Source organism: Ictidomys tridecemlineatus, chromosome 1 (genome assembly GCF_052094955.1).
Source record: "Ictidomys tridecemlineatus isolate mIctTri1 chromosome 1, mIctTri1.hap1, whole genome shotgun sequence".
NCBI lineage: Eukaryota > Metazoa > Chordata > Mammalia > Rodentia > Sciuridae > Ictidomys > Ictidomys tridecemlineatus.
This window is the reverse complement of record NC_135477.1, coordinates 178,103,125-178,128,265: the sequence shown is the minus strand read 5'-3', so window position 1 is coordinate 178,128,265 and position 25,141 is coordinate 178,103,125. Positions and strand designations below refer to the sequence as shown.

At 47.3% G+C, this 25,141-nt stretch overlaps 1 protein-coding gene across 18 annotated transcripts in view; it reads right to left on the bottom strand.

Moving 5' to 3' along the window:
* Window positions 1-25,141, bottom strand: part of Tenm2 (teneurin transmembrane protein 2) — a 2,558,256-nt gene that overhangs the window by 130,331 nt on the left and 2,402,784 nt on the right. For all 18 annotated transcript variants that reach the window (XM_078052148.1, XM_078052158.1, XM_078052210.1 and 15 more), the window contains 2 exons: window positions 18,513-18,708; window positions 12,326-12,427 (listed from right to left, as the gene is read on the bottom strand). In XM_078052148.1, the coding sequence (XP_077908274.1) occupies window positions 12,326-12,427; window positions 18,513-18,708 (298 nt within the window). The remainder of the gene's footprint in view (window positions 1-12,325; window positions 12,428-18,512; window positions 18,709-25,141) is intronic.

Genomic DNA, 25,141 nt, shown 5'->3' with positions numbered 1-25,141 from the left:
TTGAAATTAATTAAAATGTTTGTACAAATTGACTATTCCTGTTTTACTAAATCTAGTAAATGGAAGCTTTAAGACTCCCGCAGAAGAAAAATAAATTACCGCTGCCACTAACGACTGACAAGTTAACAGGCGGATGACAAAAAAATGACACAATTTAGATTCACCTAAATGGTGTGAAGCTCATTTTAATGATCAAGCAAGAGCTCCCCCTCCCCAAGTTCTCGGGAAGGGAGGGGATGATTTTTCAGGGGTGTTTACTCGGCAGGAACACGGGACTCACTGCTCAGAGCCGCTGTTTTTGGAGAGACAAATCCTTTCTACGTGGAGCTTGGGGCAGTGAGAACACCTGCAGGAAACGCAGAGGCTGCTGGGGAGGCTCCGCTAGGAAAGCAGGAGAGAAACCTGCAGGGTGACAAACCGCTGTGGGCGGGGCTGGTTGTGAAGAGGGGGATCCTTTAGAAGTTATTTGAAAACGGACTCAAAACCCCTGTAGAAAAGAGATGTGAGAACGTTCTAACTGAACCTCATACTCCAGGTAAATTGTCAAGATGGCAGTAACAACTGATTGCCTCACATACCAGGAAGTCACCGAACACCGATGAGCAGCAACCCCATAGGGTGTTTGTTAGCTGGGCGAGGTGACAGGGAACAGCAACGGGAGACAGAAGTCTCCGTCCCCCACCCCAAAGCAATCCAGGTGTGCCATGTGGGCCTCAGGGGCCAGACAATCAAAACTCAGGGTTCCCAGCACCACAGCTGGATCTCCTTTTTCTTTCAGTGTTGTGGACTTAACTTCAGTGCTGAGCACAACAGTGTTAGGAAAGGACAGTGTCACTTCTAGCCAGATCCCTGCAATGGACAATTCATTTAGTAGGTAATGAAATTTGTCCTACTGTACCCTGAACTCAAAAATAAATTCCATGCAGAGATCTAAAGAGGAGAGAAAAAAAAAAACCTTATAAAAATATTAGGAAAATAGTGAAGACTAATTTTATTTTCTTGGGTGAGAGATGTTAAGACATAAATTCCAGAAACTCTGAAGAAGAGTGATCAGATCTGATTACATAGAATTTAAATCTTCTGTTTGACAAAGGATACTCGAAGAAGAAAATTAAGTTACAAATAACACTGGGAAGAAATATTTGAAACGTGTTTGACAAAATAAAGTTGGCTATGCAATACAGAAGCAGCTCTTATAAATCAATAAAAAGGGAACAAAGGAGTGAAAACCTGGGCAAAGGACATCAGAAGTGATATAGATTGTCAACAAAAGTATGACCAGATATTCAGATTCATTAACAACTAAGTGAGTGCAGATAAAAATAGGGAGATGTAATTCTTGGCTTATTCTATTGGGGGAAAAAAAAATTAAAAGGCTGCTCACCGCAGTGCTACCATGGCTGACGGGGAAGCAGGCTCTGTCAAGTACACTGGTAGGGCCAGAAATCCTATGTGAATTTCAGGGAGATAATTTGTCACTTTATGGACAACTGCTTGGCCACCCTGACTGACCAGGAAGCCCGTGGAACACGGTGCCTGCTACAGTTTCTCTCCCTACTAAACGGGCAGGACAGCAAAGGATGGTTCAAGTAGGGAGGAGGAGGGGAGAAGTTGGAAGGCAGACTTAAGGAGTGCTTATGAAAGTTCAATGCAAAGATCACTTGTCCTTCTGACTGCCATGGCCACCTCCGGCCTGATTCCCCGCCCCGCCCCACCTTCCAGCCCAGAATACTCAGACGGTGGCAAGATCCAACAGGACCCTTGTAAAGACAGGAATCCAGAAGGTCTCTTCTGGCTGACAGGGTCAGAGTCCCCCCAGCTCAGAGGGCCCAAGTTCAGGTGCACCAACTTCCTCCTCCTCCTCCTCGTTCTGTCAAATGGCACATTAATAAGCAAGGAAGTGATTCAGGGAAGAATTTCCAGAAGGACAAAAAACTCATCAGGTGTGTCAAATCTCTGACATTCAGGAGCCATGTGGGGAAAGAAGCACACGCTGACTTAAGCACGAAAGTATGGATGCTTTAATTAATCCAGGGTGAATTTAATTGCTTTAGTTAAGTGGAAATCGGGTTAAAAATGATGCAGAGCATGCTGGGGTGTGTTAAAAACATGACATATGAGTTGGATGAATCGATAAATTAAAAGTGCACAGATGTTTTAATTAAACCCAGGGAAGTTAACGAAGATCACAAGAGACTTTTAAGCCTATGATTAATTCAATTCATTTAAAATACCTGTAGAGATATGGAGACGCCTCCATTTTGGAGTTATAAAAGTTCGCAGTCGATAAGTACTTAAGCTGTTCTTAAAAAAGTCTAAGGGGTGTGTGTGTGTGTGTGCGTGCGTGCATGTGTGCGTGTGTGTATGTGTGACGATAGCAGCAATTATATAATGAATATTTAAATTCTTTGGAGTACACAGTAAGCTTTTCTGCAGTGCAAGTCTAGACTGAAGTAACTTTACCGTCTTGGTGTGATTTAAGCATCAAGGCAAATTTGCAAATTAAGGACGTCCCAAGATCCACAGCGTGGAAGTGTCCTGTGGGCTCGTTGGGTTTGTTTTATTTACTGCTGCCTCCCTAATAGGTAGGAAAGTGCCAGGCCAGGAAGCAAGCTCATGAGGTAGCCTGTCTTCTTGCTTCCCCCCCCCCACTTTGTTTTTGCTAGTTATTATAACACTGGACACTTTAAGGCTCAATTACTTCCTCTTTAAAGTGGAATAAGAATTCTGGAGTTCCTACTCTTTAGGTTTCTAAGGGGAGGAAATGAGATAATGCATGATAAGAACTCTGTGCAGTGCCGGGTGCATCGAAAGAAATCAATAGGTAGGATTTTATTATCATTATTTTCATTAGGATAAAATTGTTTCAACTAGTTACACTGTAAAGAGACAAAGCAGGGCGTAAAATACCTCTTTCCTCTCCCACGGTCCTGGCTGGCCTGCTTTCTAAAGTCTGGTTTATTTCCTAATATGGAAGACCTTCCCAACCATTGGATTTCCCCCAATCTGTGTGCACCACATCTACATGTTCCCCAGGGTCGGGCAGTCTGTTTTCTAGGGCTGTTCTGTTGCTTATCTAGTAGTTTGAAAAACACTCTTCTAGTCTCAGAAGCAGTTCACTTTGGAGAGCTGACAGATTCAACACCATGAACTGATTTCTGTCTGGGAATGCAGCAAGTACCGGAGACCTGAGTGGCCGTGATTGGGAGGTGGCCGCCAGGTAATGCAACATTGTAGCTTCCGGTCTCCCATGTCTTCCAACAAGCCAGGGGGACAGAGGGAAAAGGTGATGTCACTATTTTGGATCACAGTTCTCTTGGTCTGTTTTTCAGTGGAGTTCAAGGGCAGGGCTATCTAGATTCCAACTCGAATGTGCACGGGAGTCATCTGGGGATCCTGTGAGAATGCAGACTCTGATTCAGAAGGGTGGCCAGGGGCCAGAGAGTTTGGAAATTTCACAAGCTCCAGAGGCCCCAGACCTACCAAGTCAGAAATTCTGGGTGGGACCCAGCAATCTGCATGTTAAGAGGATCCCACGACTGCAGAGTGGCTGTCACTCATCCTATGGTTAAAGTTCTAACACTGTACCTGGGTAGGGGCCTCCACTTCGCTAAGGTTCAGTTTCCATAATTGCAAAATAAGAATGATAATTTATGTTGTGAAGATGAAATGGGATAATTCATGTGAACCCCCTGCGAGTGCCCGGCTTGTTGCTCGCTCCTGTGTGATAGATAGTAGTGACTCTGCTTATACTACCTTATAGAATGGGATTTTGCCCAGTGTGGCCATTCAGTCCCTTTCTGCAGAACATGTCCTGGGTGTACCTGCTTCAAGTCTCTCCTCCTGGGTCCTAGCTGTCAAGGAATCCTGCACATTTCTGCAGGCCAGAGTGGGCTCTAGAACTTTCCTGTGGGCACCAGCTATGCCCCTTGCCTGTCTGCTTGAATGAGGACCATGGGGTGAATTGGGGAGATAGGAGGCAGGTGTGAAAGATGGGCCCCAAAGGGGCCAGGATGCCTCCCAGGCAGGACAGATAGACCTGAGCACCTTTCATGGATAGATTGAGTCTACCCGTGACACAGGAAAGGGGCTTCCTTATTGAGGCAGCTCTGAGGGAGGTGTTCTGGAGAGGAGGGGGACCTGCCTCCATTGGGAGGGGGTTGGGGGGTTGCTGCTGCTCTCCTGCGTGCAGCAGAAGGTGTTGGGGAGTCAGGAGGCTGAGGCTGAGGCTGAACCACCCAAGAGAGGGAGACCCCTGGAGCTGTGGGCAGTGCTTACTGTTGGGGGCTTCAAGAGGGGTCACCGCTCTTGACCCAGGGGGAGTCTTCCTGACAAGTCATTAGGGCCACCAGCCTCAGGGTCAGGCAGACATGGACTCAAAATCTGACCCTGCTGTGTAACTTTACTTTCCGTAACTCTTCATTTCTTCTACGGTAAAATAGGAGTAAAGAATGATCCTGAGGTTCCCTGTGGGTGACAACTGATGACATGGACGGAGTGTTTCATAAATGCCACCTCTGCTCCACATACTTTACATGAATTCACTATAGTCCTCACAGCAAGGCAATGGGTAACATCGTGAATGTCCCCCTTGTACAAACAAGAAAACGAGGCTCAGAGAGGTTAAGTAATTTGCTAAAATGAGCACAGTTAACTAGAGGAGCATGGATTAAAATCTAGAAATTCAAACTCTACAGTTCTCCTTTTGCACTGCCTTGTTATTCTGTAGTAACACACACCCACTGGGGAGTAATCAGCATTTCTTTGCTGTAAATACTTCTTTGTTTATTCCTCCTCCCCTCCTCTCCCTCTCTCATGCCATCCCTTCCAGTCTGTACCTTGAAAGCTGTCATTTATTTTTCCCCCCGCGTGCTGCATCGGACTCATTGGAGTCCTGTTCTCCAGCACTTGCTCGTGTTCTTGTGACATTTTCCCGGCGATGTTTAACTTTGTTATCCTTGTTCCCTGAATTTAAGTCACTAGACATTTAGCAGGCACACACTGTGTACTAGGTCCCCAACCAGGTGCAGGGAAGTACAAGGATGACAGTGAGAAGCCTGTGATCATCAGGAGCGGCTGACGTAACCACCCAGCTCAGACCTGGCACCGCAGGAAGGGGCCGCGGCTGCCAAGATGTTCCCGAGCCCTGAGCGACTGCAGGCCTGTTTCTGGGGTGGCAGGCATTGCCCTGTGAGCTTGACCTTCATGGACAAGCTGCAGCTTGAAAGGAAAGGCTGGGGTTGACGAGAACATCCCAACCAAGAAAACAGCGGGAGCGAAGGGGAAGCAGCAGCCCCTCCTCTTCCATGAGGGATGAGTTCTGGGCCTTGGTGGGAGGCGACGGAGCAGGAGCACTGTGGGTCACTGAGGGCCTCTAAGAATGTGTTCTTCATTCTCAGAAAGTGGAGCCTCACCACCTGCATCCTACCCGCTGAGAGCGTGTCAAAAAGGCCTGTAAATGAGCTGCACACCAGTCCTACAATCCAGAGTGCCCTGGCATGGGGGAGGAAACTGTAAATGTGCATATATAACACCCTCCCCAGACATATGTCTTTAAACCACGGAGGGAGGCCATGGGGAACCTCTGAAGGCATTTGGGGGAGGCAGCGGGGTGCTCATGGTGCTGGGAGAGCTCTGGAAATGGGGAGGAGCAACACTATCAGGTGGCCGCATGCACAGGCAGTGGAGGTGAGGGTGGAGAGGACCCTGGGGTAGGAGTTGGCGATCGAGGGCAGGGTGGGAAGGATGTGGGCAATGTACCGAGTGGCTGGGAGAGACAGGTGTGGAGCACCCGGGTCTGAAGTCATGTGGACTTTATTTCAAAATCTGGCCCTGACAGTTCTATTTAGTAAGCCCTCATTTCCTGTCTTCAAAAATATTTTAGGGGTTCAAACCTAGAAAGCTGGTGCACAGCCATCAGAGGGCCCATCCCTGTGCCACTTATGTCTTCTGAGGCCAGCCTCCTGCTGGTCTAGTATGAGAGTCCAGATCAGACCACTTGGTTCAAATTCCACTAATATCTCTTTCTAGATGAGTGATTTTGAGCAAGTTACTTAACCTTTCTGTGCCTCTAAATTTCCTCATCTATAAAGAGGACAATCATCTATAAAACAGGGCAACTGGTGATCAAATGGGATAATTATGTAGGTGCTCAGTGCAGTGGTTGACATACAGTAAGTATTCAATAAATGTTAGCGATGATGTTGATGATGGTGATGGTGATGATGGTGGTGATGGTGATGATGATGGTGATGGTGGTGATGGTGATGGTGGTGATGGTGGTGATGGTGATGGTGGTGATGGTGGTGATAGTGATGATAGTGATGATGGTGATGATGGTGGTGATGGTGGTGATGATAATAGGGGTGATAGTGATGGTGGTGATGGTGATATTGATGGTGATGGTGATGGAGATGATGGTGATATTGATAGTGATGGTGATGATGGAGATGGCAATGGTGGTGATGATGACAGAATTTTAGTGCTATAGCATGGCCACAAGGCACTGGGCTGTGTGTATATCTGCTAGTTAATTAACAGGAGAAAAATGGCAAGATCCCTGCTCCCCTTTTCAAAGGCTCCAGAGAGGCTGGCTAAGACTTGAAACCAGCCCTTGGAGAGAAGATTTCCCGTTCCTGCAGCTGTGGCATTTCTAGGCCCCACTGACAGCTGTCTGGCGGCAGGAGCTGTCATTTCTAATCGCTATTAGCTTCACATTACCTAACAGCTTTGGCTCTGATGTGTTATGTTCCTGCTGCAGGTCAGGGCCTCCAGCTCAGCCCAAATGAGCAATGGGAGGAGCCAGTGTTAAAACAGGGGGCCCAGAAGCTACGGCTCTCCTCCAAAATGCAAGGGTGCCTTGCAACTCTTGGAAGACCTTAAGTCAACGAAAGGTGCTCAGATAAAAGTAAGGAAAGGAAAAGGAGCAATAATTAAGACACCTCTAGCCCCCAGCAGGTAGCATTAAAATAATGAGAAGCCATGCAAAAGAAACAGTAATAACAAAAAAAATGGTGGGGTAAACAATAACTTGGATAATAAGCACAACTACTGTTGGATAGGAGAGGCGCCTGATGGAAAATGGTACAAATTACCAGGAAAAATGTCATTTTCCCCTTAAGCTCTGGATCTGAACAAGTTGCTTATTGTGTTGCACAATTAATAAAATTCTACACTGAAAAGCACTATTTGGTTGAGCTCCCTTACTAGAGTCTTTCTCCACAGGGTTTCCTCTACAATTGCCTGGCGATTTCCCTAAATCCACATTATATTGTGAATTTTTCAGAACCTTTGAAACTTCTCATTTTTCTGATGTCTCCATATCCCCACAGACAGGGTGTGAGCCTCTGGCCCAGGCAACAGGTACAGCAGGGTGGGAAGGCAGGTCCTGCCATGATTCCCCTAAGTCCTTCCCATGGTGACCTAGGATCATTCACAACTCTTGCCTGTGTGCTCTACCCTGACCCTCAGCGGAGGCATGTGCCCAGGGGTTCTGGTTCTCTCTCTGCTCTCCTCCTGCTTAGTGGAGACCCCTCCTGGGAGTACACATGGTGGTGTGGCCTGCGATGCAACTATCTTCAGGAACTGGTAGTAGAGTAAACCCTCCACGTTCGTCTGCCTCTTCCAGGGTGATTTTCCAAGCCTTGTGCTGGAGTGACCCTGAAAGGTCCTTGACAACGTTCCCATTTACAACACTTTCACTTCATTGCTTCGTAAACTCCTTTATCTCCTCCTTGTAAAGTCTACAGTGCTCTAAGCCTGCGCCACAGCATTTTTGGACTCACATTGTTATGCCCCACTTGTTTTCAGAGCCCATCCATCAGACGGGAGCCTCGGGAGGGGCAGGCCCTGGCTCTCCTGCTCATCTCTCCAGTGTAGCGCTTGTCTCATAGAAGGCACCTAATAAGCATTTATTAAATGCACAAATAAGTTCTGTCCCTTCGGCGGGCTTTGAACATGAGTTAGAACCAGTATATGCTCTTTCCAGGTGAGGGTCAGTGTCATTTTGACCTCAGCACCTCTCAGGACCTCTCGGCTCAGTGGGGGAGGCAGAATGAGTACCCTGCAAATGCACGTTGACGGCTCCCTCTGCTCGCTGCAAGGATGTCTTCAGATGCCTGATGCAGACTGGCAGGTGTAGAGGAAGACGAGGAGCTGCTGCCTGCACCGAGCACCTGAGGGCACCAGGGCGCATCGAGAGGTCAAGAGAGTAAGTCTGAATTTCTGTCACTTGGACACACACCCGGTTGCTTGGATGTGATGGGAGTCTCGCTTGCTAGCTTGGCAAATTCTCCCCCTGGCAGGAGGGCCCCAGTCTGCTGGTGCCTGCAGTAGCAGAGAGGGCAGAACTCAAGGCATCCTGGTACAGCTGTCAGAGAGGCAACAGAGGGACTGTGAATTTGTGATGAGGGAGGACCTTGGGCTCGGGGTCTTTTCAGGGTTTCTAAGCCAGAAAGAAGGGAAGTGATGAGGGGCCAGAGCCAGGAGGTGGCATGCACTGCCGTGGGGAGCAGGAGGCCAGCCGGCTGCTTTCCTCGCTGCATGAGCAACCCCTGCTCTCCGCTCCAGCACTCCCTGTTAACACCCGGAGGTTCTTGGGCTCAAAGTGGCTTTTTATTGGCGACTTGTCATAGCCACTGACAAATTGCACAGGACCAATGAGATTCAGACTTTCAGCCTCTGTGGCTTATGTTTAAAGTAGAAAAATAGGCCTGTGTGCACGCATATGCACACAACCACATTTAATGCTTTTTCTTATTCAGATTGGAGGTGCATCATTGATACGGTGCACTGAGGAGGGCACAGGGCATGGTATCTTATTTAAAATGTATGGCCTTGGACTAATCATGAAAAATATCAGACAAACCCAACATGAAAGATGAACTACAAAACACCTGAGCAACACTCTTCAAAAGGGTGAAAGTTGGGCTGGGGGTGTGGCTCAGAGGTAGAGGCCATGTGAATTTACACAGACTCTGGGATCAATTCCCAGCAACCACATGCACTCACGGGCAGGAACACATGCCGATGAACAAGCACACACGTGCACACACAATCAAGGTCATGAAAAACAAGCAAAGAAAAGTGAACAACTGGCACAGGTTGGACAGATTGGAGGGACCAAGGGAGACGGGACAAAGTGTGGGATGTTGGACCAGAGAAGAAAGGGCATTGTTGGAAAAAATTCCCCAAATTAGTTAATAGCTCTGCATGGATGTTAATTTTTCTGGTTTCAAGAACTGAACTATGGAAATTTAAAATGTTGACATTAGGGAGATCTGGGTTAAAACAGTATGGAGACTATATGTCCTTTCTTGGCAACTTGTGTCCAAGTATAAGAGGATTTTTATATAAAAAAAATTTTTAAAAAATGGGAAGGTAGGGTATTGGTAAAAGCAAGATTCACTTTATAGTGTAATGAGGATGAATGAGAGTATGTATTAAGAACTCTGTATGGTGCTTGGTACTTATTTAGCATGTAAGAACTATTTCTTGCTATTTAAAAATTATTGGAAGTACAGGCATTATGCCTCAGGAGTAAATCAGGTGCAGATCTTTAGATTTACCGGTTTGAAGCCAGAGCAGGTAAAGTCACATGACTCCTCTGCCATTGCTCACTGCATCCCCAGGTACAGTTAGGAAAATGTTAGTTTTATACATTGATAATTATGGAATGAAGTGTCCAGGGCTGGCCTACATGCTAAGTCCACTTTCAGGATTGTGAATGTGAGATCCGCGTGTTAGGAGTGGAGGTGGATGGGATGCACTGTCATTTCCTATTTATGATAATTGATCCTAGTTTTCTCTATTTCAATTTTGGCTGACGTTGTACCTTTTACAACAAATCTATGTAAACATAATGAGTTGATTTAAAGAAATAAGTTAGTAACCAGTGGCCCATGAACTCGGCAACGGTAATAAATGTGGTATGTGAAAGATTGAAGTTTGGGAAAGAAGGGCTCAGAAAAGAAGAAAGCTCATGTTCTCCACAGTGAAGCAGCCTAAACTGTGTCCATTTCAAAAATATTTATGGAGAAAGGTTTTTAGGGCAGTGGGGTCGATGCTTGCTCCTCACACTCTCAACCAGCTTCGCCCAGAACAAATGGGGAAACAGGAGAAGGCAGATTTAGTTTTTAAGCGCTTCAATTTTGTCTCCTGTATGCATCAACAGTTAAATTAAAATATAAATAAGTTCAAAGCCCAATCTCAGGAACGGCGACTGAGTACTGAGGAGCAACTACTCTCAACAGCCACTCAATATTTGTTTCACAAGGATCAATTATATAGCATGGCTAATGCACACTCGGAGCGTGCGCCCAGCCACAGGGCAGGTGGTGAATGCGAAACACACACCGAGAGCCCTTTTAAGCAGCTAAATGCACGCTCCATTACAGATCCATAATGCAGGATGGACGCTCGTCTGGAAATGGATTTAGAGCGAAGAGTTCTTAAATGGCCGGGGTACTTAGCTCTGAAAGGCCAGTAACTGGCTGTGCAGTCAGAGCACACATGGTTTTTAGGATTAATAATACATCGATGTGTGTCAGTGTTAATATACATTTACAGCTCACAGGCCGTGTTCAGCCCATTTGCAGCCACATATAAAAGCACTGCCCTGTCCTTCCTCTCGTTAATGCCTTCACTCCCAGGAAAATTAGATTACGCAAGAAGAGCCATTCGAACGGTACTGAGGTTTGCCTTCCCTGGAAGCCTTGGCTGGGAAACGCATGGGACTTGGCGGTGTAGAGGGTCGGCCCCTGCTCCCACAGGCCCCTCAGAGCCTGCGTGCGGTGCCTGTAGGAGCTGGAGGTTTGAGTTTTCACTTTGCTGAAGTGTCCCCAAGCCTGTGGACATAGGCCTGCTTTGCCAAAACCCAGGCAGGAGAACTGATCGGTGGCTCCTTACTCTTATTCTTCTGTATCGGATGAGTTGACCAAATCTTTCTCTGTACTGGGGGACAGAGGAGTTGTTTGCAAGTGGTGCCATTTAGGAATGAGTCTCACACATGGGCCACCAGAAGGAGAAGAATGAGAAAGTTCCATTTACTGAATAGTTAGCTTTTATCAGGTTGGAAATCTCAAATCTGGGCAAGGTAGAGAATACCTGAAAAATTTCCCAGCAAGTATGGTGAAGGTGGGAGAACACAGTTCACAGGAATATCCCATTAGAATAGCTAAGCAGGAGGATCTTTTAATGAAGCACAGATAAAAGTGATGAAAAGATTCAAATAGACAAAGAAAAATATAAATAAATAAGTAAATAATAAAATCCATCCCTTTGACACCTTGCAAGGTGCCTCACTTAGACCTCTGTGTGGATCTTACTGTGTCCTCATGATGAGCTCCTGAATTGACACCCCCTCTTTCCCAGATGCAAAAACCCAGGTTCAGAAATGTTCAATGACTTGCTCAAGGTCACAGAGATACTCAGCAGAGATGCTGGGGTGGGGACCCAGGACTGTCTGACTCCCTCACAAGGGCTCATAACCTGCCTGTCACTGTTTTTCGGGCTGTTTTTCTGAATAGTGGTGGGACAGAAATCAGTGTAGTGGGGGGATACCTGGTATTAAAAAAAATTAAATAGAATAAAATAGAAAAGAGACATAAAGGTATCACTTTAAAAATTCTGTTTGAATTTCTTATTTGTGTTTATCTGGACATACTCGTGTTTGTGTGTGGACGTGGACTATGTCAAAGAGCAAGAAGCGCCACTAATCTTGCCTCCGACTGAGCCACTTCAAGGTCGAACTGAAGGTCTCTTGCAAGTTAGGTTTGCAGCCCCTCAATTCCCTGCTTTTGAGAGAATCATTTTCTTTCTTATATTATCTTTCCCCCAAGAATCCCAAGGCCCCAGCCATTCTTTGCTATGCAGTCTAGATAAATTAATAATACAATTTAAAACCGATTCCACCAAGATAAATAGCGCTTCCTAGATTAAGAGTGTAGCTGGCCAGAATGAATGAAATTTACTAACCCTGAGATACTTAATCTTCCATTACATAGAAGTTAATGATTATAAGAAAGGAGTGATGGTAATTCACTTCTGCTTTTACAGGAAATCCGACCATCTCATTTTTAGCAAATCTTTCTTCTCAGCACACCTCAGTGCCAAGGAGAACTGCTGTGTTCCTATAGGTACATTGGCCAAGGGTCATATATCAAAGCCTATTCTTCACCCAAGGGTTCAGCCTTTGAGCACACATGGGCTTTCGTAACATCCCAGCTGGAATGTTGGCTGGGAAGGCTACTTGGGTGCCTCTTCTGACATCTGAGAAGCTTGAGTAAAGCTTGTTTTCCAACTACAGGGGGGTAGCGGTGGCACATACCTTTAGCGCAGTCTGCTCCTAGAAATCCTGGGAAGCAGTGACACAGGCCAGATACACATTCACCATTCCCGTGGCAGTTTCGCGGACAGTCCTGCACTGAATCTGAAAAAAGAGAGAGACTGAGCGATTAGCTTCTCTCCTACCTGCTGGTGCAGCCCTTTAATAGGCAGTCATCCGCCATTTTTAAAGACCAGCAACAGGAACCCAGAGAGAACAGGGAATGGTGGGACAGGGACTCTGGCTCTGTGCGTGGAAAGTCATCGCCATACCCCATCTGTTTCATCAAGGCAAGTCTGCAGGGCTGGTATCGCTGTGAATTTTGCTTTTGTCAGGAGAGCCCACCAAGAAATCATCCTATCACTGTGAGATGAGGTCTGAAATGTGGTGAATCAGTTTTTAGCTTCTGGAATAGAGGGTGATTTTTCAAGATGAGAGTGGTTATTACTAATGTCAGGTTCCCAGAGTAAAAATATAACCTGCTTTAGGAAGTATAATAAAAAAAATCAAAATATAGTCATTAGCTGCATGTGACATTCTGGTCAATAATGGAGTGCACACAAGATGGTACACACCACATAGCTGGGGTGTGTAGTGGGATCCACCTTCTAAGTGTGAGTAAGTGATGTCTGTGCAATGAACAAATCACCTAATGACCCACTTCTCAGAATATATCCCCATCGTTAAACGGTGCATGGCTCTACCTATGAATGATACCTCAGAAATGATTTTGGGTTTACATGACAGGCATTGGGTTATACACAAATCCTTTTATGCTTAGCTTTTGGGGTTTTATTTTTTATGAAGTTCAGTTGGTTCACATTTTTCTGGAAGCTGCATAAGCATTTTATTTCATGATTTACTTTCTATGTGTACTTTCAAGCTATACTTTGCCCTTGATCATTTTAGAGTTTTTTTTCATGTTGATTTGGGTCGGCATACATATAGACACATTCTTTTAAGATTATAATTATTATTTTCTTTTTTTGCCTTCAATTAAAACAAAACCCATTTCGATTTTTAGGTCCCAAATTACTAAGATGATAAAAGAAAAACACAAACCACTAGTTCTAAGTGTGACATTGTACAACCCTGGGAGATTTGGGGACATTGGCATGGCGACTGGGTATGAAGAACCATAAAGTCTAACTGTTCCTAATGGAGTCACTGAGAGTGGTAAGGATGCGTTTCCTTTCAGCCTAATTTCCCACTATTCCTGTTCTGGACTGAGAAATCGAACCATGCGACTTTGCCTTCTTTTAACGGTGTTTCTCTTTCTAGCTTTGTTCTTCCAGAACCCGGATGTAGCTTGTTTCTGGCACTCTGAGAACTCAAGTGAGTGCATGGGTGGGTTTTTCAGAATCAAGCAAAAGACTAAAAGCTCCAGTTTCCTTGATGTCTAACAATGAATATTCTGGGCTGAAACTCTTTAAAGGTGGGCCAGGAAACACCCGAGGGGCCACCTATGTGGCTTGTGTGTTTCATGTACTCGTCATTCACTCAAAGAGCATCGGGTGCTTTGGTGGATCTAAAATCAGCCTTTTCACATGGTGTTGGGGGACAGCTGTCTCTGGGGTGCTCCCATTTCTGAAGGTCTTGGGAGCAGGGACACTGACTGCTGGGCTATTCAGAAGTGCCTTTTCAAGGCTGTCTGTGTAAGGCTCAGCCTTGGGGGAGAGGAAGTGTCTCTCTCCAGAGTAAAGGGAGGTTTATTTACTATCTAGCATAATAGAGACAAGGTCTCCCCCAGAACATGGATAGGAAGCAGGCTTATTCTTAAAGATCTCAGACTTGTCATAGTTCTTGATCTAGGGTTCCACCTATTAACTAACGACCTACGATGTACCAGAACTGGAGATGCTAAGGTGAATGAGCCATGGTCTCTGCTCTCACACCTTTCTAGTATCATAGAGAATACAAGCTAAAAAAAAAAAAAACCCATTAAGTCAAACAAGTAACAATGGTAAGAAATGCTTTGAAGAGAACAGGATATTGGAATGGGGATAACAGGTAGAAGCCACTTATGGAGGACGGTCAGGAAGGGCCTCTCTATTCTGTGCACGTGACTGAAATAGGCCGTAAAGAACTGGGAAGAACTGGGTGAAGAGTATTCAGGCAGGAGGAAGAGCTTCTACAAAGGCTCTGGGGTGGAAAAGAAGGGAACTGAATTCAGTGTGGCTGGAAGGGCAGCAAACAAACAGTAGAGACATGAGGGAGTTGGGAGAGGTCTGGGGTAGACCAGCACTGCAGGCCATGGGGACAACTTGGCTTTTATTCTGGGACCATGGGGAACAGCTGAAAGTGTTAAACAGAGACACTATCCAGCTTGCATATTTCGAGGTCCTTGCTGTAGGAGGTACTGAGTGCTTCTCACTGAGCATGTGCATCTGGGTGTGGTTTGGTGGAAATGGACCCTTCTGTGGCCAGTGCTCTTGGATCTCCAAATTTACATCTGCAGCAACAGAGCACAGAAGGAGGACTCTCCTTGCCACCAAAGTCCCAGGTATAGTACCACAGGTGTGCCATGCTTGCCAAGTGTCTGGAAGTCCTTGCTTGTGGGCATGCACTTCCATCTCAGCTTAGAGGCCACTCAGCTCCTGGCTGTCCTCCTACCTCACTTTCCTCAGCCTAGGTTTTTGTACTGCTTGTTCCTGTAACTGCCTTTTGACATACCGAGATCCCCAGGGAAAAGACCAGATCTGAATTGCTGAGGCACTCTTAATGCCTGGTATATAGTAGGTGCTGAGGCATTCTTCTGCCTGGTATACAGTAGGTCCTTGTGTGTGCACAAGAGGAAGACAATCCCAAACAAGCAAAAACTGCTGTGGAGTGTATCTATCAGTTAAGTCTTCCCCGGTCTTATACTGAAAGCACTTGGGCAGGTTTTGCAGGAATAAAAGCATCATGTGGTTTTGCTGAAGCATAAAAGAGCCCATCCTGCTTGGGGCCCCTTTGTCCCCTCTGGGCTGTCACTGAGATATTATCTGTTTTCCTGGGTGTCAACTTGGTTCAAGTGGTTGTAAGGAGGAACTGGCAGGAAGCGTGTGCAGGCCCAGGAAGTCAGCACACAGAGCCGGGGTGCCAGGGCCCGGCTTCCAGAATGCTGCTGTCGTGCCGAGAGGATGCTCATTTCTGAAGGCAGACAGCTTCTCTGCAGAACACATCACAGACTCCCGAGTCAAAGGTATATTTAGCGTGATCGCCGGTTGACACCCGTCTAACACTTTCCCTTCTGTTTCCCATCGCAGGGCTGCCGCCATCCTGGCTGCTCTTGATGGAGAACGTTCTGATGATAGGTATGCGGGGAAGAGCCTCGAACTAGGTAAAACACTGTTCTTTCCCTGCATTTCAGGCCAATTGCTATCATTGCTCTATCAAGATACCTTCCCGACTATTAGGCTGCGATTACCTTTGACTCTCCCTATGCTCCAGCGGGCGAGAGAGATCCTCCGGAGAGGGGAGAACTGCTCTTCCCAGCTCTGACAGGCGCGAGGGTAATGGCCTAGGGCAGGGCCCTCAGCAGCACTGAGTCTGGTGAAGGGTCAGCAGGGTGAAGGGACAGGAGGGCAGAACCACCTCCAGTTCACCTGGGCCCTGACACTTGCTGTCCAGGGCAAAGGGAGACATTTAACTAGAATTCAAGGCTGGTTAGAGACTGAGAGCACAGCTCTGCAGAGTCTAAATGGGAACTTCACCTCTGATGGGCTACTTGTGACCTCAGGTGAATCCTAGGAGTCCTCCAGCTTTGGTGTCCTGTCCTGATTGCTGGAAGGGAAGGGGACAGCCATGGCACCAGCTGCACGTGGCTCTCCAGGGCCCAATTGAGCTGATGGGCGCCAAACACAGCGTGCAGAGGCTGCCAGAGGGCACACTCCAGTGGCGGTCCTACTAGCCATTCACTGGGTCCTCAGAAATCCAGCGGCACCAGCTGCATGCAGCACGACATGAGCGCTGCTGCAAACGTGTCAACACTCCTGAGTTTAAACACAAGGTGACACAGGAAGTCATGTCTCGTCATGTTCTTAAACTAAAGACTTAAAAAAATCTCGACATCTCAAACTAGATCTCAAACTAGATCTCGATTTTGTTGCTCGTTTCTTCCTTCTGAGTCGCTACAGCTTTGATGCTTCTCCCTCCCCTCAACCTGGAGGAGCTGCTTCTCCAACCGCTTTCGTGATAACTGAGTTATGACATGACTTTAGAGCAGGGCCAGGCTTTTTCCTGTAAAGGGACACATAGTAAGGATGTCGGCTTCGTGGGCCATATGGTCTCTGTTGCAACTACTCAACTCCGCCGCTACAGTGGGAAAGCTGCCACTGACAATATGTAAACAGACGAATGTGGCTGTGTTCCAATAAAACTTTATTTATAAAAGCAGGCAGTGGGCCAGATGGGGCCCCTGGGCTATCCTGTGCCAACTCCTACTTCAGAGCATGTGGCTAGCCTTGTCGGTAGGGCTGATCTGTCCCTAGCAGAGGGAACAAGGATTAGCCTCTACCTATGGTCAACACTAAAATTCTCTGTGATGTTATACAATTCTCAAGTGGCTGCCTGAATTTCAGGTTGGATTACGCAGATCTTTCAAGAATCATAAAACCCCTGGGAAAAATCCATGGGGCTGATAGAGAAGCTCTTAAAATGCAGCCAGTATAAAAACAGCTGTATAGCATATCGTCTTAAAATAAAATGGTGGCTTGCTTTGCCAGATGAGGTGGTACACACCTGTTAGGTCCAGCTACTCGGGAGACTGAGGCAGGAGGATCACAAGTTTGAGGTCAGCCTCAGAAACTTAGCAATCCCCTGTCTTGAAATAAAAAATACAAAGGACTAGGGATGTAGCTCAGTGGTAGAGCAACCCAGGCTCCATCCCCAGTAAGGCAAAAATAACAACCCCTACACCCTCACCCCTGGCAGGGCTTTCATTCACTGACCTCCAACTCTATGCCAGCCCCTGCCGTTCCTGAATGTGGCCACCACCTTTCCACAGATGAAGACACCGAGGCTCAGGGAGCTAAGCCACTTACCCAGTTAGAGGTGGGATTTAGTCCTGCAGTTGTGACGTCTTTCCTTAAGAAATCACTCCATCTAGGCTTCTCCAAGAAGCTTGAGAGCCATGTTTAAAAGTTACGATGATGCAGAAAGGTAGTGGATGAGACCCAGGGACCCATCCATTTCCACAGCCTGGGGCCTCGAGGGGCTGAGTTAGCTTTTCAAACCTCAGTTTATTCTTCTGTGAAATGGGCCTAACAATTTGCCCTAATTCACAGAGTTTCTACCCAGGATCAATGATCCTGATCAGAAAGAAGATTAAAACCCAATAACAAAATAACCGTAATGAAAATATCCACAACTTCTCTGAGTAGAATTGGTAATTCGCAATTGAACTTTGTGAATTTTGTGAGCTAAAGTCCTTAGGACTTATGTGCATAAAGAAGAGGAAATTTAGAGTAAAAATCCTGTCTTTTCTCTTGATAGCTAATAAAAAGAGGGGCTAAAACACACCAAACATGACAAGAGCTTAATTAAAGTGAGGATTTTTCTACTGTTGGCATTTTAAGGACTTCTCTGCTGGCCCTATGGATTTTTCCAAGGGGCTCCATGATTCTTGAAAGATCTGTGTAATTAAGATTTGCCTACTAGGGAATAAAGACATTATTTTTTTTTAAAAAAGTCTATATTCTTTCCCTGATTTAGTTTTAAGTTTTTAAAACTCTTTTTATTTGGGGGCATTCTCAGTTTCTAAGGGAAGTTCTGAGCTGATGTGAATGGTGACTATTTATTGCCTCTACTCTGGGCTTAGAGACGTAGGCACATCTCCATTTTCCGTAATCCTGATGACAGCCCTCTGGGGTGGGTGCCAGTGTGCGTTCTGCTTTACCTGAGGGGAAACACAGGCTTACTCCTTGCACTGATGTGCCTAGGTTGTGTGATGTCTTTGACCCAGGACCTCTGACCAAGCTCTTAGCCCCGCCTCTGGCACTAAGGGCACCCTTGGCATAATTTCAGCAGCATGTGTGTCTCATCAGAGCTTGATTAGGGGACAATGTCATGAACGTCATATGAACATCACATTATGATCCTGATGGGGGTTCCAGTGAGACCTCACTGCATGGGGACTCTGGGAAGCCGCGTCTTCCGCGGAGAAGCCCTCCATCCCTTTGTGCATTGCATCCCAGAGACCCGCACCTACCTAAGACCACTGTGTTGAAGGAGACCATCTCCTTGTCTTTGCCGTCATTGTAGAAGGCCAGGTGCCACAGGCCCACGTCCAGGTACTGCACAAACACAGCTTCGTTTTGGACCAGGGTCTGAATGCTCCGGCGCTCTCTGGGTGACTCCACAACGCTCCACTTCTCCTTCCCATCCAGTCGCTCCATGAAGTCATACTGCGGAGGAGAGGAAGCACCCTGGGTGAATGGAGGTGCAGACCCATCCCATGACCCGCATCTCCCCTCCCACCCATTCCTTGGCTGAGATATTCTTTTTAGTAAGTTTCATTATGAGTTCATACAGTAAAACAAGCCACAAAATTTGTAACAGTAATAACAGCCCCTGTTTATTAGGCTTATGGTGACCGTGGCTTGTTTTATGACCATGGCTGAAATCTCTGGCCTGTAGCTTGGAAATACATAAAACTTCAATGTTTTCTTTTCTTTTCTTTTTTTTTTCACTTTTTGGGTGTGTGTTTGTTTATGTGTCTGTGAGATATGGGTTGTTGCTCCAGACCCCACTGGGGTGCTATATAATTCATGGTTCATGCCAAGTATAACTTTTCTATAGTTCTCCAAATTCTGAATTCCAAGTGCACCTTGTTCCCCAGGAGTTTCAGATGAGGAATTATGCACCCGTTACCAGCTACTCTTTGGTGGTCATTCACAGGGAGAAGACAGAACAGTAGAGTGACTGTGAATGAGGAACCTGAAGCCAGACTGCCTGGGAGAAATTTTGGCTGTGACATTAGTTTTGGCTCTCGGTGCCTCAGTTTCCCCATTTACAAAACTGTGAAAATAATAGTACCTATGTATAGGGTTGTGAGAATTAATATAACACTTAGAACAGTGTCTGGCACACACAAAATCCCCCACAAAATATATGTTAGTCATCATAACTATAATCATTTTTTTTCAATTCTTACAGAAACCCTATCTTGGTTCTATTTATATCCATGTGTATGTAGATATAAACTTTTGTGTAGAGCTGGGGATTGAACCAAGGGCTTTTCACGTGCCAGGCAAGTGCTGTACCACTGAGCTACATCCCCAGCCTGTATCCTTATTTTATAACTAAGAAAACTGAATTTCAGAAGTCAAGCAACTGGTCACATAGTCACATAAAGACTTGGACAGAGATCTGTTTGACAGTAATATCCATGCCCAGACAGTGCCTAGATATACCAGAGATTAAATGTGGAAACCAGGTTCAGAGCTGGATATGATCAGTGAGAGACAGAGTGGTCAGCTAAAGCTACTAGGGACGGGAGGATGGCAAGAACAAATGTTACCTGAGAGTCCTGTTCTAAATAGCAGGTAGAATATTACGGGACAAGTGGGAGCCACGGAAGACTCCTGAGCAGCCTTGATGTAATGTTCTCAGGGGTTAGTTGTGCAGATGAGTGTGAGGTGTTCTGCAGGGGAGAAGGAGAGTGAGTCCACGCAGCAATGGACTCATCCTGAAAACTCTTGAAGCACTGCGTGGAAAAGCAGCTGGTACTGTGCCTTCCAGAGCACATTCCAAGGGGAGGTCTTTAGCAGATAGAAACCACCACTGTATGTTCGCCTGCGCTCTCTCCTGGCTTTGCCCAATTGGAAGGATTCTCACAGGTGGCAGACATCAGCTGTACCCCCTTCACCAACTTCACAGAACCCAGCTCCAGGAGCCTTCTGGTGTGAGGGCCCCATTACCAGGATTGCCAGCTTTTCCATCTGAAATGTGATCATTGAAAACAAAAGACTTTCTAATCTCTAACACAAAGGTTTTGCCATCAGACAGACCAGGGTTTGAATTCTGTCTCTGCCACTTGCTACTGTTTGACGTGAATCTATTGTTACTCTCTGTCTGGTTTTCCTACTGGGGTACAACAGCCCCTGACTTTCAGGGCTGTCGTGAGCTAGGAGTTAGGGGCAGGGCCTGGGAGATTATAAGCATTCTTTTTAAGTACCTAGTGACTATGAGTCACCTGCTCGAAAATCAGAATGATCACAGAAGAGCAGAGCGGGCTTCCATTTTTACACGTGCAGATGGCCAGTGCCCAGGAAGAGGACATTCGTCCCATATTTCAGGAAATAAGTGTTTGTGTTTAGCTTCCTTCTACCCCGCGTTCCATTGGTCACCGCTGTCCTTAAGGGCTAAAATAAATGATGGGAAAGGATATGACAAACCGTTGTTGCTTTCCAAGACCTTTGTAACCAAAGCATTTGTTCCTTAGCAACCTCATAAATGTCCAACTACAAAGACCCACGTCTACAAATTGCTGTCAGCCAGAGGAATGACTGTAACTTCCTTGGTGCCGAGGTGAGAAGAATAGACTTCATTTGGGGTCCAAGTGATCACCCCCATGAGGAAGAGTTGGGGAAGGTGATTACTTGTGTGGGGCCATTGCTCATTACTAATTTGGGCATCCGTCATCTTTTGCCCATCTGCCGACCAGCCAAGGGACTCTCGGCAGTGGCTTGGGACTAGTGGTGGTGCTCGCTGTCCAACCAATCAAACTGCTCTGGGAAAAGGCATTTTTCAGAGGAGAGTGAGGACATCCATTGTGGCTGCCCCTCAGAGTCCTTCTGCAGAAGCTTGGAGGGCAGCCTCCATTTAAGCAGGAACCTGCCAGCCACGGCTCTCAAATAAGGTACTGGATGGGAGGGCGGGGCTCGATCAGACTCTGATGGGGCTCCATCCTGTGTCCCTTTACTGTACCTTATTTTTCTCAAGCTCTTGTCACCCCCTAAATGTCTTTAAGTCACTCCAGTGAGACAAGTGTAAACTGCAGGTGCGGGATGTGTGGCGTAGGGAGTGACTAAGAGAAAGGACTTCAGAGACGTCGCGCCTGGGTGAGAGTCTGAGCTCCGCCATCTCCTTCCTGGGGTGCTGCATATGACCTTTAGATTCACTGTGCCTCCACTGCCTGGGCTTTAAAATGGGGATAGTGACAGTATCCACACAAGAACGTCACAGTGAGGATGGAATGAGCCTCTGACTACAAGGGGGTGCTTGAATAGCACGTGCTTTGTACATGGTGAGCATGCCTCATTAGCATCCTCTGCTGGGTCAAGTTCACCTGGAGCAGAATCTGATCAATAAGCATTTGTTAAATATCCAATGAGCAAAATAAGAAATTTGTAAATGAAGTCCATGGAAAGGGACCAGAATTGCACCGAGGGCTTCTCTTCTCATAACCATCACCGCCACTTTTTTCTTCTGAAGTGCTGTCTTGAACAGGAGAGGGAGGGGTAGAGTTACTGTCGTTGAACCTGGAATGCCGTGCCACCCCGGGATCTGTGATGTCATCCTGTGGTTCTGAAGGAGATGCTTTCTTTGTCCCTTCTTGCCTTGTTCCCTCTCTCCTCTGATACCAGCTTAGGGACCTCTGTGGTAGAGACTGCTGGTTGTTGCCGACATCAGGATGTTCCTCCCCAGCCCAGTTGCAGTCAGGTGGGGGTATGTGCCCATTCTGGACAAATGGAGTATAGTGTGGTGCATCCTCCACTTCTAGATCCTGCCATCCAATGTCCTGTGCAATCTCTCTCGTGCTCTTCCTCTGTTCCCATCTACCCTGGAAGGTACCAGGGAACCTTTAAAGCCCCTGTTCTTGTGGCAGAACCGCAAGATAGGAATGCCCTGGATACTAGAATGACTCTTAGAGGAGAGTCTGAAATTGCATCCTGAGCAATCAATACACGCTTACTAGAGGAAGCCACTGAAACGATGCGGTGTGTTACTTCGGCAGAACTTTCAGAGATTTCCCGACTCCAGGCTCTCTTCCTCCCTAGTTCACTACCCAAGATCATAGCCAGTCCCTGCATATCTTCCATTTCTTATTGGGCAGAATGGGAGGGTCACCAGGAAAAAAGGGCAGCAACTTCTGTTGGCGAAATTCCAACTCCATCCATCACATATAGGGTGTCCCTTTATCCTGGTTCACCCAGGAGGGTTGCAGTTGGCCCAGGTGGGTGTACCGTTTAGTCCCAAAGTTGCTCTAGAGTGGGACATGTGGTCTTGTTCCTCGTGGTTAGCACTTGCCATCCAGCATCACCCGTGGTGGCTATAATGTGGGAAGGGGCTGGGGTGTGGAAACACAATGAGCATCAATCAAGCCCGCCGTGGAGACTCCTTCCAGGGTGGGGACAGCAGGACTGCAGGGAAGCCGTCTGGTTCAGGGGAGGCCGTGCTCTCTAGGACCGCAGTCCTAGGCTGCCGCCTGGCAGCTTGCTTGGTGGACTGGCTGACACTAGAAGGAGGCCATTTTCCAAGATCCCAGGCCCTGGCCGGAGTTCCCTTTCCATGGTTCATCACTGGAAATCGATAACTCAGGCTGAGGACCAGGGACATCTGATTCCTCTGATGGATCCATGAGGATCCATCCAGGACACAGAGATGCTGGGGGGACAGGGCACACTGTGCTTGGTGACTGAAAAGGTTGTGCCATGGCACGTTCTATCTAATAGGTCTGCAGATACCCTGGAAGGGGATCAGAAGGCACATGACCAAATCCCAGTGGAAGGGTGTATCTGTGCCTGGGATGCCTGCAGGGGGGACGTTTGTCTCTCAAAGCAGTTTGTGTCTCTTGCAGCCACCCAGGGTGGGATTGCACAGTAACCCCAAATAAACACCGCTCCTCTCCCCGCAAATTCTCTTTCTCTGGCCTTTGAAAAATAACCCATGTTGGCACGCAATGTGAGGACTGCGCCTCAGAGTCATTAGTCATACCCCAAAGTGGCACGCGAATGCAACTTTTACAAGAGCTCGAGGAGCAAGGAAATAAACCACAGCAAATATTTGACTGATCCAATTATAAATCTCTCAACTTCTTGGCAGAGACCAAGAAGGAATGGTAATTAAGATAACTTAGTGGGTTTCCAGAAGAGCTGGAGGAGAGGAGAGGTGCCTGGACCACTGAGCAGGGTCTGTCACTTTCCCAGAAGGGAAGGCATCCGCACACAGGGAGCAAGCAGCCCAGGGAGGCTTCTGGAAGCCACCCGGGTGCATACCTGCCAAAAGAGGGCAAGGTTAAAGACAAACTCATTGCCCTTCAGAAAGATGTTATTGATGGGTCCAGGACCCTGGGAGACCGGGAAAATAACTTTATTGCTATTTGGAACGTCTGCTGGCTGAGGGTTGATGGGGACTGGGAAAAGCAATAAATGGTGACATTTCCCATGGACGTCCTGCCGCTCCCCTCACTCCACACTGGCAGCATCCCCGGCCTCCGGGGGCCTGATGTTGATTCTGCTTCAGATGGCGGGGCATCCTCAGCCATCGGTGGGGTTGAGGGTGGGCAGCATGTGTGAGCGGGGACTGCTTGAAGCCGCATTATCATGGGGTCTCTGGTTGCATCCAGTGATGGCGGGAGTGACTTTAGCCGCTCCGTGGGTCACTCAAGGGGCCTGTTCATCTCTCTCTGCCTCCAGCCAGGCCTGTGGCAAAGTGTGCCCAGCTGATTCCTCATTAAAGCTCAGTAAAGCTTCTTTGCTCTCTTTGAAAGGGGCTGAGTATGAGGGGAAGGGAGAGGGAGGAGAGCAGGGCTCCAGTGGAGGCCGCTTCCCGAGCAGGGTCTTGCTGTCTTTCTGGAGACTGTTCAGCTCTGACTCGCAGCATCTGAGTTACTTAACTAGAGGCGACTGGTTCAGCTGGGGGCACTGCTGGGGCTATTGTGACAAGGAGCCCTTGAGTATCCAGACTGGAAGCAGCACCTGCCTTTCACAGCTACTCTGGTAACTGTGCCAGACCCTGCAGGTAAGGATCAAGCCCAGGAGAGAGAGAGGCGAACCAAATGGGTTCATCAGGAGCCGGGTAGAATTTATCCACGAGGGTGGAATTCTTGATTCTTTCAATATAAGTCCTCTGGCACTGGTGGAAAAGTCATTGTTAAAAATACGGAGCACTGGATTATTTTGGCTAGTGTGTTACTTGCCAGGTGAAATGGAAAATGCCCACGTGTGTTATCTCACTCCATCTCTGGAAAGCCCCGGTCTCCTTCCTGTGTCTCAGGGACCACGAGGGAAGCGAACAGTGTCCCCAGTGCCACTGAACATGGCTGGCAGCCACACTAGAACCTGAAGTTGGATCTGCACGCGTGGTAGCAACCACGGGAGATCGCTCCAAGTTTTCCAAGGACTGGCTGTGGCTGCCAGCCTCTCTGGTGGCTGGCCTGTTTTCTGAGTCCCTTCAAGATGCCACTGAGTGGAGAACAGGGAGGAAGGCAGAGCACAGAAGTGCTAGGGGCAGGCTTGGCCCACACAGGCTGGCAACCTGAAGATGGGGGATGTCTTGCTGGAGCAGTCACAAAGGCTGCTTGGAAAGGTCTGGTGGTTTTGCTGGGTATTGGCCATTCCTGTCTGAAAGCTGCTCTGAGAGCCAGCCCCTGCCCAGCTCTCTCAGGACCTCCTCCCTGAGTTCCAGCCACACTGCTCTGCTCCTGGTTCTTGGAGCTGCCAACTTATCCAGCCTCGGGGCGTTTGCACCAGCCATTCCCTTGGCCTGGCCTGTCTTTCTCCTGATCTCACTGCTTCCTATCATCCTGCACTGGCCTAAACTTTCTGTCTGTATTGCCTCTGAGTTTCCATCCTCAGAAATAAAAACTCATCACTCTGAAAAAGCTTGCTATTT